Source organism: Eutrigla gurnardus, assembly GCF_963514095.1.
Source record: "Eutrigla gurnardus genome assembly, chromosome: 12".
Taxonomy (NCBI): Eukaryota; Metazoa; Chordata; class Actinopteri; order Perciformes; family Triglidae; genus Eutrigla; species Eutrigla gurnardus.
The window spans coordinates 21,674,719-21,692,791 of record NC_139926.1 but is presented as its reverse complement, the minus strand read 5'-3'; the positions used below and the strand labels follow the sequence as shown (position 1 = coordinate 21,692,791).

At 41.0% G+C, this 18,073-nt stretch overlaps 1 protein-coding gene across 2 annotated transcripts in view; it reads right to left on the bottom strand.

The window, feature by feature from the left end:
• Positions 1-1,951: 1,951 nt before the first annotated feature.
• Positions 1,952-18,073, bottom strand: part of LOC311021674 (nck-associated protein 5-like) — a 54,242-nt gene continuing 38,120 nt past the window's right edge. Inside the window, exons 9-14 of one of the 2 annotated variants that reach the window (XM_084022382.1) lie at positions 15,129-18,040; positions 14,656-14,770; positions 14,109-14,184; positions 8,876-9,262; positions 6,819-6,914; positions 1,952-5,419 (exon numbers count right to left, since the gene is read on the bottom strand). In XM_084022382.1, the coding sequence (XP_083878508.1) occupies positions 5,418-5,419; positions 6,819-6,914; positions 8,876-9,262; positions 14,109-14,184; positions 14,656-14,770; positions 15,129-18,040 (3,588 nt within the window). In that variant the 3' untranslated portion in view covers positions 1,952-5,417. Of the gene's footprint in view, positions 5,420-6,818; positions 6,915-8,875; positions 9,263-13,904; positions 13,944-14,108; positions 14,185-14,655; positions 14,771-15,128; positions 18,041-18,073 lie in introns of those variants that run through there. The other variant, XM_084022383.1, reaches the window with a different exon arrangement.

The following is an 18,073-nucleotide window of genomic DNA, read 5'->3' as shown; positions in this document are numbered from 1 at the left end:
TCACAATGTTTGCCGTTGTCATTAGATTAGTGTCTATAAATCAAAAGGAAGTCATTATGTCGAACAGTAAGACTCTAACACTTCTGCTGACAGCTCAAACTACACAAGGTTATAGGAACCTTCATACTTCCAGTGAGGCTGTTTGTGCACCTCATTTGCTGTTGAAACAACATATTTAAGTTTATTTGGTGTCATCAAGGACAAGGAAGTCATATCCTCTGGGTTATGGGGACAATTTTTGTTGTTCAGGTCCGAAACTTCACATTTGCATGTTTTCTAAAATATGTAAGAACTAGAGAAGCACTCGGCGAAAGCAGACCAAATGCAATGTATCTTTTTAATGCTAATGAAAGTGCAAAATAATTTGTGTATCCTCCCCTTGAGTCAGATCTGCTTCCAAAACTTAATGGGTTCAACCATAGCCGATGCTGCACTGCCAAGTGAGTGAACATTGGGCCAGTAGGTTTTCCATAATCCTGCTGACAAACAAAGAAACCAAACTGAAACCTCCATAACCTCCTTGGCGGAAATAATTTAACAGTAACTTTATATTTTGTAATACAATTTGATTATAAATCAGTTATTTTCAAGAAATTAATCATGATTTCAAGCAGCTAGTGCTTTCAAAACACAGCAGAAGTAAACACTTACTTTGTTACATATATGTACCATGCACATAAGGTACATTGATTTTGATTTTATTGTGAACTCATCTAGACTGCACTTGGGTGGGCCACGTTATCAATCAGGCCTCAGAGGAGACTGGAGGACTGGAGGACTGATTGATTTGAAGTCTTTCCGTCTGAAGTTTGCTGTCCTTATTTCCGAGAAGCATCTGATTAAACTTACTGGAAAATGTGCGGGACGCCCCCTCGCCGCCTCATCAATCAGGCCTCACTTGGAGTGATGTGTAGTTGCCCTTTACGGCAAATGAGAGTTTGGAAACTAGAATTGATAATAGCACACAATAATACATGTGTTAGTAACTCTAGACAAAACAGTAAAAGCTTAAGTTTGGGCTAAACGTCTACATGGAAAGCCAACGGTGTCTGGTTTCCCATGTGTGTCTAATGGAGTTTTAAAATGCTTAATATAAGATCAGTCAGCCCAGTTATGTCATCAAAGCAAGGAGAAGCTCAGATAACAACACACACGGAGGGAAAGCGACGCTACACCATATATTTACATAGCAGATAGTAGTTTGCTGCTACATTAATGCTCTGACTGTTTTATTGCTCTTATATGGGAGTTTTGAGTTAAGGGATTAGACTGGACTAGCCTCGGGCTGCTGTTATGTTTCATTTGAGCTTGTTCACTGCCTTTTTTATCTACCAGCATTATCTCATATGAATTATGTTTACACAAATTAAATAAGTTTATATATTTTGCAGTTTTTTGAGAAAACATAAAGTTATCCAGATCCAGAAGAAAAGAAAAAATAGGCATATTTTCCAAAATGTGGAACAAGACTGTGGTTTGTGTTGTGGACAGATGTAGGCAAATTGTTATTCACTCACTCTAACTTCACCGCTACATCTTTACTTTTGCTCTTCACTGTAATAACCTCTCAGAAATCACTGCAACACATGGATGTCAATTTTAGAAAAAGCATCCTTCATTCATGTTTGTTTTTCCATTTTAGACAGGAACTGTTTGGCAGCTCAGCAGGAGTTTTCTTCCAGTTTATGGAATTCTTGTTGCGTGCACATGAGATGTTGGTTGGTGTTCTGCAAATTAGTTACTTTGAATTTTATGGGGGAAAAACAACACTTGTTGTTGTCACAGAGTTGGTCAAGTTGGATCCCCTGCTCTGTAGCATTTTCATCTTTCATACCGACAAGTGCAGAGATTGTCTCCCCGTCCGTATTAAATCACACCCGGAGCTTTTTATAGCCACATGAATCCAGTCAAACATAACAAACCAAAAGGCAGCATCCTGAATCTCATATAAGTATTGAAATAGTTTATTTTTTCTTTCTTTTTTCAAATATTTTTTTATACATAAAACAAAGAATATCAGTAATATACAATTCTCAATTCATACTGCTAAGGTGACTGTCACACGAGAACATCACTGTTATTATTGGGTTCTGAAAAAAAAAACATTTAGAGGGAGAATTCCTGTAATAGTGAATAACAATATGTGCAGTAAATGGTAAATTACACTCATCGGTGTTGAGTACAAATACAGGGCATTAGAGTAAATGTTAGAAAAATACAATACTCTTGTGAGAGTGAGGCTCTTCATTATGTGAGCCATTTTAAAAACACAGACGCCATGCTCCATCTACCCGTATCAGTACAGCCAATCTGTTCCCTGATCCATTAACACCTCGTCTCGTATGCTACATATTTCATTCATTAAACCTGTGTGTCGCTATTAGCATGAACACCACTATAAGTTTACAAATATTACCTTCGACAAATACATGTAGCAAGTGAATAAAGATTTAAAGAGGTAAATACAGTGGGATGACGAATGATATTGTGCAAGTGCTTCATGGTTCTACATCACGTGAAAGTGCACAGCGTCTCTAGTGTTTCAAAAGAATATGGCTATATTCACCATGACAAGTCTGATATGTAGATTTAGTTGCATTTGTTTTTTGTGTATGATTAGCTCGGAGCGGTGTTTGGCAATATGCATTTTGGCAAACATTTATGCATTGAAGGCAGGGAGCTGACGAAGGCGTGAGGGGGGAAACATCGCAAAGCAGCTAAAAAGCGTCAAATATGTCAGGATGCATTCAAAAAACACCAAAAAACATTACTATAAAGGACACGGCATACATAATAGAGAGAGAGAGAAACCGGTGAGATATTACACAGACAAAAACTGACAAGAGGAAAATATTGAGTTCAGGTAATATCCTTAAACCATTACAGTGACACCTGATGTGTTCACTCAACTCGGACAACAGAGAAGTCGGCGTTGTACAGTTTCAGCAAAGTACGGGATACGTTGTATGTCAACGATTCACAATCAAAAATACGTTTTAGATCAGCCTCAGATCACGCTCACAGACACGCACAACGGAATGTTTAGGCAAAAAAACCTTGGTTATTTGGTTATGGTTAGAAAAACAGTTAATTGTTTGTAACAATGTAACATACTAATGTAACGTAACAACGTAGCGTAACACCATAGCGGAACAATGTAGCGTAACAATGTACCGTAACACCGTAGCGTAACAATGTACCGTAACAATGTACCGTAACACCGTAGCGTAACAATGTACCGTAACACCGTAGCGTAACAATGTACCGTAACAATGTACCGTAACACCGTAGCGTAACACCGTAGCTTAACAATGTAATTAGAGTAAATAAATTAAAAAGTCACAAGCAGACTTTCTTGATACAATTACAACGTTTTGTATCAGCGATAAAGTCGAGTTTTACATGAAAAGCTTTCTCCTGAGTGAAAGTCCTGTGGTTGTTTCACCCATCCACCTTCCCTTACTGGACATTTCCGCTTGTTATACTCATTATTATAACACATACCATTTAATAATGGTTGCTCAAAATACGTCAAATGCACAGACTGACTGCAAACGTTGACATTCCATGTATCCGTGATTCGCCGAAACGTACAAAGCCAATCTTTTTTTCTTAGCGCCTGGGCTGGTTCACTGGCTGCAATGAAATGGTTGTACATTTTTATATGTGAGGTTTGCACATGAAATCCACAGCATCTATCAGAGACAATAAATGGTAATTTCCCTGAGCTAGCACAACAATGTCCACAATGTGCCTACTAGGCGCTTTATAAATAAGGTTAGATGCAAAACTCACTGCTTTGTCCTGATGTCATAACTGTGGAAACATGTGAAATGTTCTGTTGCAGAATGCAGGTCCCATGTGAAGAGTTTCATTATGTGAAGAGTCTCATCACAAGATGCGACATGCACTGTTTGCAAAGCTTGACATAAATCTGAAGTTATTTCAGGTGTGGATAACATTTTAAAGTAATGACAGATTGTGTGTTATATGTCATTAATACGGTGAACATCAAGTTTCAAATATAGTTATTTTTGACTTCTTGTGATGAAACTCTTCATATGATGGATATCAGATACATACGCTGCATTTCTGCCGTTAGAATAAGTCAGAGGATGGTTGCATGCAAGATGATATTAACATTGTGACAATAAAAAAAGTTTCCAACAAGATAGTGCACACTTTAAAGAATCACATTACTCAGTCAGGTATAGCGCTCATGAATGGTAATCAGTAGTAAGTGCTGTACATAAAATGTCTTCTGGATGGAAGTCATTCTTTTGAGATCTTGAGTTTTCTATGGTTCCATCTGAAAATAAATTACTGACATATGCGTTGTAGCTTAGATCCAAAGCAGAATTAGATCTTCTTCACAAATAAATGTGGCTAAATATTCCATGCTGAGCAGGATTTTCATGGAGATTTGCATCAGTCATCTCTAATGGCGGTCTGGTGGTGAACTTATGCTTGTGCAAAATGATTTAGGTTTTTAAATCTGCATTTATCAGTTTTTTTTTTACAAATAGAATTATTATTTTTTTGGCTCATTTATCATTGGTTGTACAGCTACACAGGCAGATTAACCCACTGCATGCTAACTGCTCCCACCAAATGTCAATGCTATAGTGCGGCTGTTATGTTCTCAGGAGGTGGAGACCAAAACGGAGATAAAAATAGAACACTGCATTTAGAATATTAGATTTAAAGTGGTCTGAAACAATCAAATAGGATGTTGCTTTGTGTCTGCTGGATATGAAAATAGAAAAATTGTTAGCGAACATGTCAGCTGTTGTGTTTAGTATTCGCTCCGTCCACTCGTGGGCTAAACTTGGAGTTTTAACCACCGGGAGATATGTATGAAATAATTTCCTGTACCGTCTTTTCCATGCATCTATTAGGGAAGAGTAGACACAGTAGACAGTTAGCTTTGCTAGCTCATAGGCATGGTTATGTCGCAGCGTTACGCTAGCTTTAACGGTGTCTGCTGTACATGCATTAGCTTGTGTGCAACTGTGTTTATAAGATGATCCACCAGGAAAGTGCTACAATAGCTAACCTGATATCACAAACCAAACCATGGTCATGTTCACGTTTTTTTGTCAAAATGTTCATGTTTACGTCCTGTGAGAGTTGTATGTAAGCAGCTGCTCACAGCCAATGAGCTGCAGACCTCCAGAATGGCTGCCAGAAGGTTCATCATCAGCCCTGAAAGACCACTCAGTATCTCAACGCCACACTGAGGTGGAAGCCCACCAATGCCGAGCTCACTCGGTGTCCAGCTCTGAGGGGTTCATCCTGATACAGAGACACCATGTTCAATCTTTGGGACTCAGGGATCCTCCATGTGTGTTTTGGGGTGATAAATCCAACTGATTGATTCGTTCCTTGCTTCAGGTCGGCTCACTTAGCTTCATAAACTCTGAAATAGAAGATATCGAGTCGGAGAGTGAGATGCTGCAGCAAGACGTCATACAAACAAAAATAAAACAGATACTGTAAAAAAGAAAAGTAAAAAATACTAAATGCAATATTCATGTGTTTATTTCTCCAGATATGGTTAAATTAAAAACTGTAATATAATGCCTCAGAATGCCCAGAAGCTGCACATACACCACCAATTTTATTCAAAGGAAAGTCAGCAACTCTTTCTGCTGACTGCAGAGCACCTTAAATTACAGTTTATCCAGATTTCAATGCGCTGTTGGAAGTAAACATATCGTGCATCACTTTCAGTTGTTCTGCACGCACAACTGTGGTTTAAATGCAAATAGAAACGGACAACTTGGGCTTTGATTGCAGTGGACAGGGATGATATTTGAAGAAACCTGCTGCCCTGCATGTTGATCATCACCACATGAACCAGCTGCAGTTAAACTGACACCAGGTCCGATTCATAGATGTGTTATGATCTTGTTGTTGATCAGATTATTATATATTAACTGTAATGTATATTATCTGTATGAGTGTATTTCTGTGAATAAAACAGTTTTAAGTAAACCATCTGATCCGTGTTTTTAACCCACGTGCATATTTTATGATCTACCACACACACACACACACACACACACACACACACACACACACACACACACACACACACGTAAATGCCAGCGTTAATGTTCTGTAGTGAGATATGGATGATGTTTGGGGAACTTGTCATGTGTTTAGTTGCCACCATTAAACTTATTGCTGCTCGGTGAGGAAGGGTATTAGTTTTACAGGAAAGTGTTGCATTCTGAGTGCACTCTTGAGGCAAACGGCAATGTTGAAAATCTGAATTTTTTCCACTTCTTCATCTGCATACCTCTGTGTTTTCAAGGCAATCTTCGAATATGACAAGGCTATTGAAAGCGGATTCTACATTTATTTTCATGAAATAAAAATGTGAACTTTCATCGCATCAATACAACCTTTCAGTGTCCTATCATTTTTTTTAAACCCCTTTTCTAACTCACGGAACAAACTGTGACCCTGTTTTTTTGTCCAAAAAGTAATTTGACCTCAGCATTTGGAGAGTTTTAAGGTCCCCATGTGAATTTGAACACATATTCTTTTGTAATTTCCAAGGTTGAAGCTCGAAGTTAATTAAACGGATAATTGTCTATTTTAATGGTAAGGCCCTCACTCCGGAGGGGATAACCTGAAAATAATCTATTTTTTAGTATCCAGTGTGTGTCATGCTTGATAATAAAATTAGAGAATGAAAATGTGAACGCTGGGAAAAAATGATGAAAATTGGACCCAGAATATAAAAGGTTTTTGACCCAACATTTTCCCCAAATTCGTCACTATAATAAACCTGTATCATCATGTCTTACAGTTGGCCAGCTGAAGTCTTGTCTGTTCCTTCTGTTGGCTCGGAGGGGCTCGTGTTTTCGATTTGATATAGGTCATCTTCTTTGGTTCCATCCCACCTGGAAAAAAAAAAAAGCACAAAACACATTTCAGAGGTTTTACTCAGCAGTCGGACGGCGTTCTCTCTCCTGTCAAATAAAGAGTCAAATGTGGAGTTACGAGAATGGAGTGACACCGACAGTCTGACATCTGACATCTTCAAAGAGAGCGAGATTATCATTCTGAATTCAACGTGGCAGGAGATCTGAGTGAGGACTAAAGGAGCAGCTGCTGGCATCTCGGAAGATGAAATATTTTTAATTCTGACCTTTCAGTGACAACCGCCTCACAGAACTGAAACTCGGCACAGGAGAAGCTTGAGTTTAGTTTGCCAGATATGGAGTTTAGGTGGCTGAAATCAAACTGATCAAACCAGAAGAAATGACCAACTTTTTTTTTTAAATTCTGATGTAAGGTTTGCAATTGGTACCGTCTGTGGGTCCAGAGGGGCTTCAATGTCAGTTACACTTTTACAAACGAATTTGACAACTTAGCAAAGTATGTAGACTTGACGGTTTTCTAACAGGGAGATCTCAGTTTAGGCTAATGGCTCTTAATGTAACGTGATCATTCAAGAAAACCTATTATTTATACCTCATTCAAGAGGCTTTTTCTCTTGTAATGTTAAAAGTAAGACAGTTACTATTTGAAAACAACCTTCTTTATTTCCATGTTTTCTATCAGTTGGTGAGAAAGCTCACTTGTTGCATGGGACAAGTATTAGCCTCAGTAGCAAAATATCATGTATGCATGTACCCATCAAGTGCATATTTAAGACAGGGTGCTTAAAGGGATACTTCACTGGTGGAAACATGAATCTGTATTGAAAGTGGGTCATATATGTAGTCGAAATGTAAAATACATTTCAAATTTTGGTGCCTTCTTGACCGAGAAAAGGCAGTGACTTTTTGGACAACAACTCCCACAATGCACAGCTCCGCAGGTGCAAGTGAGATGGCGGATGTTGCTTTTAGTTCCTGCAAGTGAGGTCCCTCCACTGACCCGTAATACGTCTGTAGCCTCAGTGGGTCCCGCCCCCTATAGGCGGGTTGAAAACATGAGGACTTTGGATATACAGCTATGCACTATGCACTTCTTAGTTGGACTGGAACAGATTGCCAATCATTTTCAAATAATAAGTCACTCGAGCGAGACACAGCGGCTTTAAGTGAGCTCCGGCTTATTTGATGTACGTTTGTCCATCCCTCCACCGCAGTCCCTCCGAAGATGATGAAAATATATAATATGTGCGTGGTGGAGAGCCCTTGGGGCTTCGCTCTGAAAACATGACTCATTAAGAGACACCAACACACAAAAACACAGTCTTCCTCTCGACAGTGAAAATACGTGTTTTTCTTTGGCGCTTGCTGTGTGATTAACATACTGAGCAGACTGTGTCTACGCGTCGTCCTTTGGTGGCGTAGGCTCTGGTTGTCAGAATGACACACCGAGAATCACCGGCGCTTTCAGCAGTATTTTATGTGTCGTTACCTACGTGCACGCGCTCCTTCAATTTCACCCGCACACTTGTGAAGCTAAAGCGGATAGCGTGATGAGTGGCTCTTCAGGAAATGCATTTCCTGGTGTGGGAATGTAGATCCTTGACATGCTCCTTAGAATGAATGAATGAATGAATAATGAATCAATCCAAGCAGAACTTTCATCGGATGTGTCCTTTTTACAGGAGAGTGACAGATGGCGGTGATCTGCAGCCTTCTCTGTAGCTCATACAGCACAATTTGTCATATCAAACAAATGGATGTAAAGATTACATGAGATGAGTGCAGGAGTTAAGTGGAAGAGCTTTCCCTTCATACAGTTAGTATGCACTAAAGAAAACCCTCTGGAAGCCAGGAAGAAAAAATAAAGATATTTAGAATAAAATACGAAAATGTCACTGTATGTCAAGGAGAAACCCTACGAGAATCATCTTTACTTCTGCGCTGTGCTTCTTGCTGGAGCATCTGTGGCTTTACTGTACCTGGTGGTGGTCTGGGTAGCCTGCTCTGGGTATCACACACACTGGCAGAGGTCACAATTTGTTCAAACGGGGGTTGGATGGGCTGGAGGAAGGCCACAGTGGGGAAAGGCACTGACTGGATGTGGGTCATGGAGGAGTCGGAGAGGGAGTTTGGCACCCTTGCATGGCTGCCGTCCTTAAAGCCGGAGGGTATTCTCCACCGGGGCAATGGGGAAAGGGACATGTCCTCGCTGGAGGAACCGGGGACACTGGGAGGACTGAGGGACTGTTCTGGGGTTGATGAGGATTTGGGGAGGAAGTGCAGGATGGATGAGAAGAAGGAACAGGATTCAGGAAGGGGGATGGTCCCAATCCCACTGTCCAACGTTCGCATCTTGCAGCCGGGGCCTGCGGCACAAGGAGAACAGTTGAAGTGGCTCAGGGTTGAGGGAAAGAGAGGGAGAACAGGAACGAAACAACAGGGAAACCATGGAGTGGCGCTACAGAAAACGTTGAAATATGAACACTAATATCATAATCGACTGCCTAGTCCATTGTTTGTCAAATGTCTGTAGTAAAGTCAAGTAAAGTCTGAATAAAATAATGTCCCATGTGGAGAATAAACTGTTCCTCACTTCGAAAAGGATAACAACCCAGTCAACAGAAAAAATGTTGGCATGTTGTACATTTCTGCAAACCGGGGGATACGATAAAGGTCCATGTTTCTCAACAAAACACCTCAATTCATGCCTTGTATCACGGGGTTAACGTTGTGAAACGATTGGTTAAGTTGAGGCAACCATCCCTGCCTGCGCTCTTAGGTGATGTTCTTGCTCGTCGTATTTATATTAGGTAACTTCCCACATTAGTGTCTCCAGAGACCAGATCATTTACTCTGGTTACTCGTCGCCAGTACACATCTCTAAATGCAAAAACATTAAATGCATCGGTGGTTTGCATAATAGTTTAATGCCAACATGTTTCCTGGTGACAAGGCTGTGGATAAAGCGGCATACACGAGAACTAAAAAATTAAACGAGGGCAACTCTACCAATCAATAATAGTGGATCTTCTCTGCGGTCTCCCTCATGCCACTGTTTGAGCTCTAATCAGCTGATTATACTGTTGCTTGGCGATGGTTTCCTGTTAAAAGCCAAGTTGAAAATTGGTGGTTCAGTACATCTAATTACACATTAATGTGAGGTTGGGTCATGATTTCGTCTGATTACACCGTATACATGTAGCCCCGGCACAGAGAACAACTTGGCCGATGCAAATGAAGCCCACTTGAACCTCTGCTGCTTTGTATTAGAGATGACGTGGTCATGTGACCACTAACATGCACTGATCACACTGTGAATATGAAATGCACGGAATAGCGTGTGAAATGAAACTTAAATACACTGCGAATGTGTGTATTTTATTTGCCACGTGTCAAACATAACTGTCAAACACACACAGTTATGTTGTAGGTGATGTACGTCAACTTTGTGATCAAAGATGCAGAATTTGAGATGAAAAATCTGACATTGTGCTGTCCCCCCCGCACACATTATAACGCAGTTTTTCCACTAATAAAACCTGGAAGCTTTGTGCATTTCAAATATGTGACATTTGATTAATTTAGATTTGGATCAGAGATTCATATATTTCAGAACTTCTATCTGAAAAAACTTAATATATGAATGCAGGCACCTGTCCAGTTCTCACAAAATCCAAATAACAAAAATACACCCCTAGCTGTTGTCATGCAGGCTCATGTTTTAATATGTGCCCCATGGCAGGGACCTGCAGGCAATCTCACGCTAGAGCAAAGGCAACAGCTGCTCCCCTTTTATTAATTAAGTTGTGCACACATGAGACTTTACATCCCTATTCTGGGCTACAGGCTCATTTTTCTTCTGTTTTTTTTCCATTTAATTTTTAAGCTAGAGTGCTAAAATTAATAGAATTTTTGAAATTCATCACATTGCAAGAAAATGTGGACTTAGGGTAAAAATGTACGGTCACACATGGTTGAATACAGACGAGTGAACGCAGCTCGCAGAGCCGATACTCTCCATGTCAATGCAAAGATGTGAATTAGTGTTGTTTTCCCGCCTTTTTCTCGCAAAGAATGGAAGTTAATGGGAGGCGGATGTTGATCTTGCACATGTATGGCTTTTTGTTTAGTTCTTTTCAGTTGAAATAAACCAGATACAAATTAGTTGCAAATGTCGGTGATGCAGCATTGAAAAACGCCTCACTAGCTTGGATTAGCTTTATTTGTTATATAATGTGAGTTATAGGCACATCGTAGCAATTACATGGCTGCTGCAGCTTCTGGGAATTGAAAATGAGCTTTGAGTATCTGTTAGTGAAGCAGCGCTTGAGATAAAGAAAGGGAAAAAAAGGTTGTTTTTACCCTGTTGTAAACAAGAACAGATAATTGAATTGAGAGGACATAGAATGGAGACGTTATCGACTAGTTTGGTCTTTTAGTTGGAAGTTAAGAAGAACCGCTGTGACACGCTGTGAAGTCAGACTCATAGGCTGAGAAATGATTGGTTGCAACAAGCCTTTCTCAGGGACGGTGAGGTTGTTGTCCTCCCGACATCACATCCCCTCTCTGTTATGCCAAGCTCAATTCATAACTGCTCCATGTTGCAAAAGAAAAACACTGCACTAATGATGCTCTGATTTATTATTTGGCCGGTGTATGAGTTGATTGACAGCTCAGCTGGCAGGAGCACGGAGACGTAACGTAACCAAAGTTTATACAAGACGAGGGCCGGCAGCGTTTGTTAGCTTTGGTGTGAATAAACATACATTGTTTAGATTCCATACATTTGAAGGTACGTTTTTAAGCTGTTGACTCGCTAATCAGCTGCCTGCATACTGACGTGTGCACTTTTGTTTTGATTCAGTGAGCCAAGGTCCAACACTCGATGTGTGTCCAAGGAGGATGGGCGCCGTCATTCAGGACGGCATTATCAGCCGTTACCGCAGTGCAGAGCAGCGGACGTGAGCTAACCATGAGGTACGCTAAACATGCATTTGACCACCTATGTCAACGAACGAAGGAGAAGCTCAGGCAACAACACACACAGAGGGACTTCCTTCTCTGTTTATGAATACATTATTTCACTGTGTCTTTACATTGCAAAAATGTGTTTGCCGCTATATGAATGTTCATAATGTTAAATCCTTTAAAATTACTCTTTTGATTGGCAATATGAAAGAAAGGGAAATAGCTCAGGATGTGTAATTTACACAGCTGATCTGCGAGCAGTTTAATTTCATCTGACCTTTAAATTAAAAGAGAAGAAGGAATCCAATTTGATGAGAACGCCAAATATGGACATATGTAGTTTCCCAGTGTTGTGTAAAACTACAAACATTGTTTCAACGTTGTTTTTTGTTGGGAGCATCAACTTGAAGCAATTCTATATCAACTTTATGCCAAGTCTGGATGGTATAACTCTGCTCACAGCTGAAGGCAAAGTTAATTCAGTCAGGGTGAGCATGCTTAGCTGGTGCTGTGCTGAAATTTTAATGAGGTGATTAACCCCCAAGGGCAGGCGTCCACCCGCATCCAACATGCTTGATATTTGCAGTGCCTTGCGGATGATGTCACTCCGGCCAATGAAATTTCAGCAGCGTATGTCACCGGTCCTCTACCTGAGTGATGTGGAGAGATTTATCTGCAGCTTTTTTTAATTTAGTAACTGACCGCAATAAAATGAGGACCAAATAAGTTTTACTTCCTGTCCAGTTTCCATCTCTTTGACTAGATTAGACCTGGAGTTTCTGAATAGAACTGATAATAAGATCCAAAATATGGTCGAAGCAAGCAGACCCAAACGGGGAGAAAACACCAATGCAGAGAAATATATAACTGTTATATGAACTTCACAGTTCTCCATGTCTGCCTCAATTTTTTTTTGTCATGTGATGATTATGCCGCACCATTAACTGTTGGGTCATTAGATAATTCAGGAATTAGACAAATTGACACAATTGGCTCTTTCCTAAACCTCCTCTGCTACTCTGTCAAGCTGTTATGCCCGACTAAATAAAGGGTTTTCTCTCCTTTGTCTGCAGAAGAGTGCCTGAAGAATGTTTCCTTTCTATTAGTTTTTTTTTTCGACCTTAGAGCACGTTAAAGTTGCTGGACTTACTACACTGTCCAAGGCCTTGGTCTCTACATTTACCCAAAAAGTATTATTTGGTGAACTTGATGGATAAGATGCAATTATAGATCCCAACCCCACGAGCTAAACAAAGTAATATATGTGTTAAAAGCAAGCTGACCATTCATATATCCCCGAGGGTTGGCAGGGACTTGATAACCTGTGGAGTGGGGTTCCTATTACCAAACACCTACTGTTATTTTTTATTATATATATATATATATATATATATATATATATATATATTTATATAAAGGAATACTGTTCAGAAAAATTAATGTAGTCTTTCTGAGCTACCCCATTTATTCTATAAAAATAAATGCTTCCAAAGCTTAACTAGTCAAACTCTTCCCCAAAGTCGATATAAGAAGAACTATTCCTCCACTTGCACCACTAAGCCCAGCTTCATTCATTGATCCAGAATTGAAAACTAAAGTCTGAAATCCACATCAATCTCATCGTATGACAACGCATCTCTACAGGAGGTCAGTGCTGGAACAATCCAGTCGATATTCCCTCACCACTTTTTTCCACATAAACACACCAGCAAGGAGTGGGCCTATGTACGGATGAATAGGCTCATCTTGATTGGATGAGCCAGTGCATGCAAATTTTCAGTGCATGGATCTGTGAAGATGAGCAGTCAAGGCTAGATATACAATATCCCCATTAAAGGGCACACTTTGCATGAAATACAACCACGGTGAAATGGTTCCTATGTGCCTTGATCCAAACTGCCACCCGAAACAATAAACAAATGCAGAGATAGAACAAATAAAAAGAACATAAATATGGAGTAACAAAGCACAACCACAAAATTCTGCATTTTGCATGTTTGTTTGAATGCTCATAGCATATTCATCATGTTAATGACTTACACATATCTTTCATATTTGGTCTTCACTTCTGTCTGCAAACTGTAAAAATGGTAAGCACAGATACAACTCTTAATGCTAGAAAGCTAAAACATTTAGAGTTAGCTGAGTTTTGTTTTTCATGTAGCAAGATCTTCAACGGGTCCATTACTAATTGCAGTGACTGTAAGGAATTGTCCTTCACAACAGAGAACATAACAATCTGACCTATTACAGCATCCTGGTTGGGGCTCTTCACTTGGGATCCATTTTCACCATCAGCTCTCAGGTTCATCATCGGCATCTATATGTTTTTTGTAGGAGGACAAAAAACAAAATTGTCTTCCATACTTCTGCATGTCACCTTACCTTGACAGTGTCAGAACTTTAACACAAATCAAATATTCAAACCACAACATAATGTGTGTTCTTGATACCTTTTGAAAACTTGCTGTGTGCACTTGTTGAATTATTGATACTTTCTTTGGATGAATAAATAGACTCCAGTGGTAAAAATATGAATGCAGTGATAAATAAAAGTATGAAAGGAAGATGTGGTAATAAAGGCTGAAATGATGAAATTGTGTGTAAGAGGGTTGGAGGGACAGTTGGTGGAATCAGCCTGAAGTACATCTCACTTGTTAAAGCAGTCATGTCTTTCTGTTTTCATTTGGTTGAGGGTGCAAGAATGAAGACATTCTTGAGGTAAGAAGTAAAACGGCCACATACTAATAAAATAACTTGCCCTTTTGAATTAGATAGTGATTTTATTTACCTTTGGGTCCCCAATGATGTCAGCATGTCCTTGTATCTCATTCAGAGACATTCCAGGGCAGGGCATTGAGATGCACGCCCGCACAGCATCATGAGACTCTCTTCTCCCCACAGAGCTGAAAGAAAGCAGTTTGTCAACAGATCACTACATACCGAGATCCTCTGATACTGAATCAACATGCCCTGGGTGATTTGGCTGATGAATTATCCTCTATCACTCGAAACCTCTGTACGAAATGTGTCTCAAATGGTCTCTAGGCTGAGGAGAAGTGTCTAAGACCACTTGATATTATTGCCTCCAAAGTCCTCAGAGGCAATACATTACTTCAATGGCAATCATGTACGAGGAAAGATGCTGGAACAAAAACTGATGGTTTAATCATGAGAGGACGATTTAATGAAAGTGAAGATCTCAAAATCAAGGTATTTGGTGTCAAAAGTTGCCATTTATTACAGATTTAATGAATTTCTTACCAGTCTTTTCCATCACTTTTTCTTCTGTCTCTCTTTTTGTCAGACTTTGCCTGCTTTCCCCCTAGCAGTGATGTAATCTTTTGCTCTCTCTTGTCCTCTTTGACTTTCGGTGGATCAGCCTTTTTGCTGTTTGGAGCCGGGAGCTTACTTTTACGGAAACCAAACCAATTTGCCAAGGTTGAGCCTGACTTTTGCTTCACTTCACTGGTTCTCTCCTGTTCCTGACACTTGTGCAAGTTTTCCTCTATGCCGAGCATCACTTTCTCTTCGATTGTGGTAATAGTACTCTGTCTCTCGGGTTCTTCAGAAACGGGCTCACCGAAGGCGCTTGAAAACTGTTGCTCAATCTGAAGGCGCCTAGCCTGCTCTCGTTGGTGTTTAAGACTCTGAAGTCTTTCACTGGAGGACCCCAGATGTGAAGGAACTGTCAGCCCCTCTTCAATCAAGAAGTTGTTCAAAAGGGATCGATTCATTGGACAATGGTAGCTACTGGAGCAACTCATACTTCCTGGAAGGACATCACTAAGAGAGTTCAAGGAGCTACCTGAGTGTGTTTTGATCTGGGTACGGACCTTTCCAGATCTGTTGAAGCTTGGCCTCTCCATGTAGCGTGCTCCAAAACTCTGGCTACGAGCCTTAGCGCCATTCATGCCCATTACTGGCTTAAGTGGAGGTCTGGTTGATACAGACACAGACCGCTTAAACAGCCAACCTTCCTCATCAAATCCCCAATCTAACATCACACCGCTGTCCGATGCAACAGGTTGAGCAGTGGGCTCAGAATCCAGCGAGTTACAGCGAGTGTCAATCTTTCTGCGGACCTTGTCATGACCTCCACATTCATGTATCATCTGGGGATCACACGTAAAAGTCTGAAAGGTGTGGATGCTTTTTGCGGTAGAGTTTGTTTCATTTTTGTTGTGTCTTCCGAAAACTAGGAAGGTATTAGTTTCCTGTCCAGCGATTGCCTCGTGAGATTTAGCATTTACAGGAAGAGCCATTTTCACAGCTCTTGACGTGGAAATCTGAGGATCATTGGCAATCCCATGGTAGTAAACATTAGAATATGCCTGAGGCAAGACTTCTGAAAGTTTTGGCTCACTAACGCTCTGTTGGGACCTCTGTAAGATGCTCTGACTGGGAAATATAGAGGGAGCAATATGTTCATCATGGCATGTGGCAGTTCTGTCCATAGATAGCTGAACTGACTCTGAAGACTCTTGAACTGGGATGGGTGGAATCTTGGATGACTGGGTATGGTAGAGATTGCCAGGGATATCTCTCAGTGGCTTACCATCAGCACCCATTGGTGGGGTTGTATGTTGATTGTCCTTTGTTGTGTTGGACTGTTGCGACTGTAAAAAAGAAGGAAGATTTGATTGCGGATTGGTGGTGGTCGATGCTGTCTTCCCAGTAGTGGAGCTTTGAACCTGACCTGCGGATGCATGTGCTTTGGGTAAGCTGTCAGAACTGGGCCTAAGGACAAGAGAAGTGGTTCGACCTGGAGGTGCAGGTGGTGGTGGTGGTGGGGATGGGGACCTACGTTCTGAACGGGAAACATCACAGTGCTGGTCTTGGCGTCGTTGTTTGCGCGGAGAGCATGGTAAGTTGTCATAGATGCTCTCTTCCACAGACTCATTGCTCGACTGAAGTCTAGTGATGTGCAAAGGTGATTTTGTTGGGCTCTTTGAGCATTCATTGATCCCTGGAGGCTTAAATGTCTTTGACTGTTTCACAGGAGAAGCGAGGGGAGAGCACACACTCTTGAGAGACTTGGAACTTGTTGATACCACAATGTCCTCATCTCTCTCAACTTTAGATAATGATCCCTTGCTCGAACAATGTGTTTTACTGAGATTTGTCCTTTTGCTAGGAACACTGTGCCCAGGAGGGTTTGACTGTCCTTTAGACCTGTGACCCTTAATTAGTTTTTGGTGGAGAGGAGAATGTGTATGTTTAGGTTGTTCTTTCCCTCCATCTGCACTCTTGCTCCGCAGTATGAATGCCTTTCTTGCTGAGTCACACGGCTGAGGTTTCGGTTTCCTCTGTGGAGACTCTGAGATGGTGTAGTGCTGGTTTTCATTGCCAGCTTGACTCGCCTGGTCTCTGCAGTGAGGAACCTCCATTGAGGAGCTGCGCTGTCTGGCTACACTCACACAGCTCAGAGCTCTTGTTGCAGAATGCTGAATAGAAGAGCTTACACCATTTGTCCCCGTTTCGACTGCCTTGAATGCAAGTCTTCCCTGTTGTCTTTTGACTTGATCGAGTCTGGATTTACGGTCAGTAGACCTTTCCTGGTTATTGTTTCTGTCACTTAACTTCATACCTGAAGGCTTGTTTTTTTCCAGTGAGTCTTTGTTCTTTTCCTCCAGATGCGTAAGGCCATCTGTAGGTTTTACGGTGGGGTCCTCCAAAAATAAGAAGTTGTCAGTGACAGGTGAGGGGAAAAGACCAGAATTCCCTGCAGGTTTCACAGAGTCTTCTTGAAAGTTGTTGTCATCATCCCTTGTGATTTCCAGTTTCTCCAAGGAAGAAAGCTCATTTGTTGATTGGTCACTGGATTCCCTACTTTGTAATTTAATTGAACCATCATCTGCATTATCCGAGTCTAGGGCAGCAGTCCTGGCTCCAGCCTTGAAAGGTTTACTCGTAGGGGCTGCTTGCTTGACTGTAATCCCCTGTTGACCACATCTGACACCAAACGAATATATTCCCTCGTTGGAGGTCATACAATCTTTGCAGTGTTGCGCAGACGTAAGTGAGGATGCCTCTTTGGAGCTGCACATTTGGAGACGCTTCAGGCCTTTCAGAATGTGGCCTTCCTTCCATCCCAGTTCTGGCTGCTCCATGGGTGCAGAGTGATTGCTGGATACTGAACCCGTACTCATCCTTTTGTCCCGGCTTGCAGCGCACTGTGCATTACAAGACATATTTGCTATTACAGA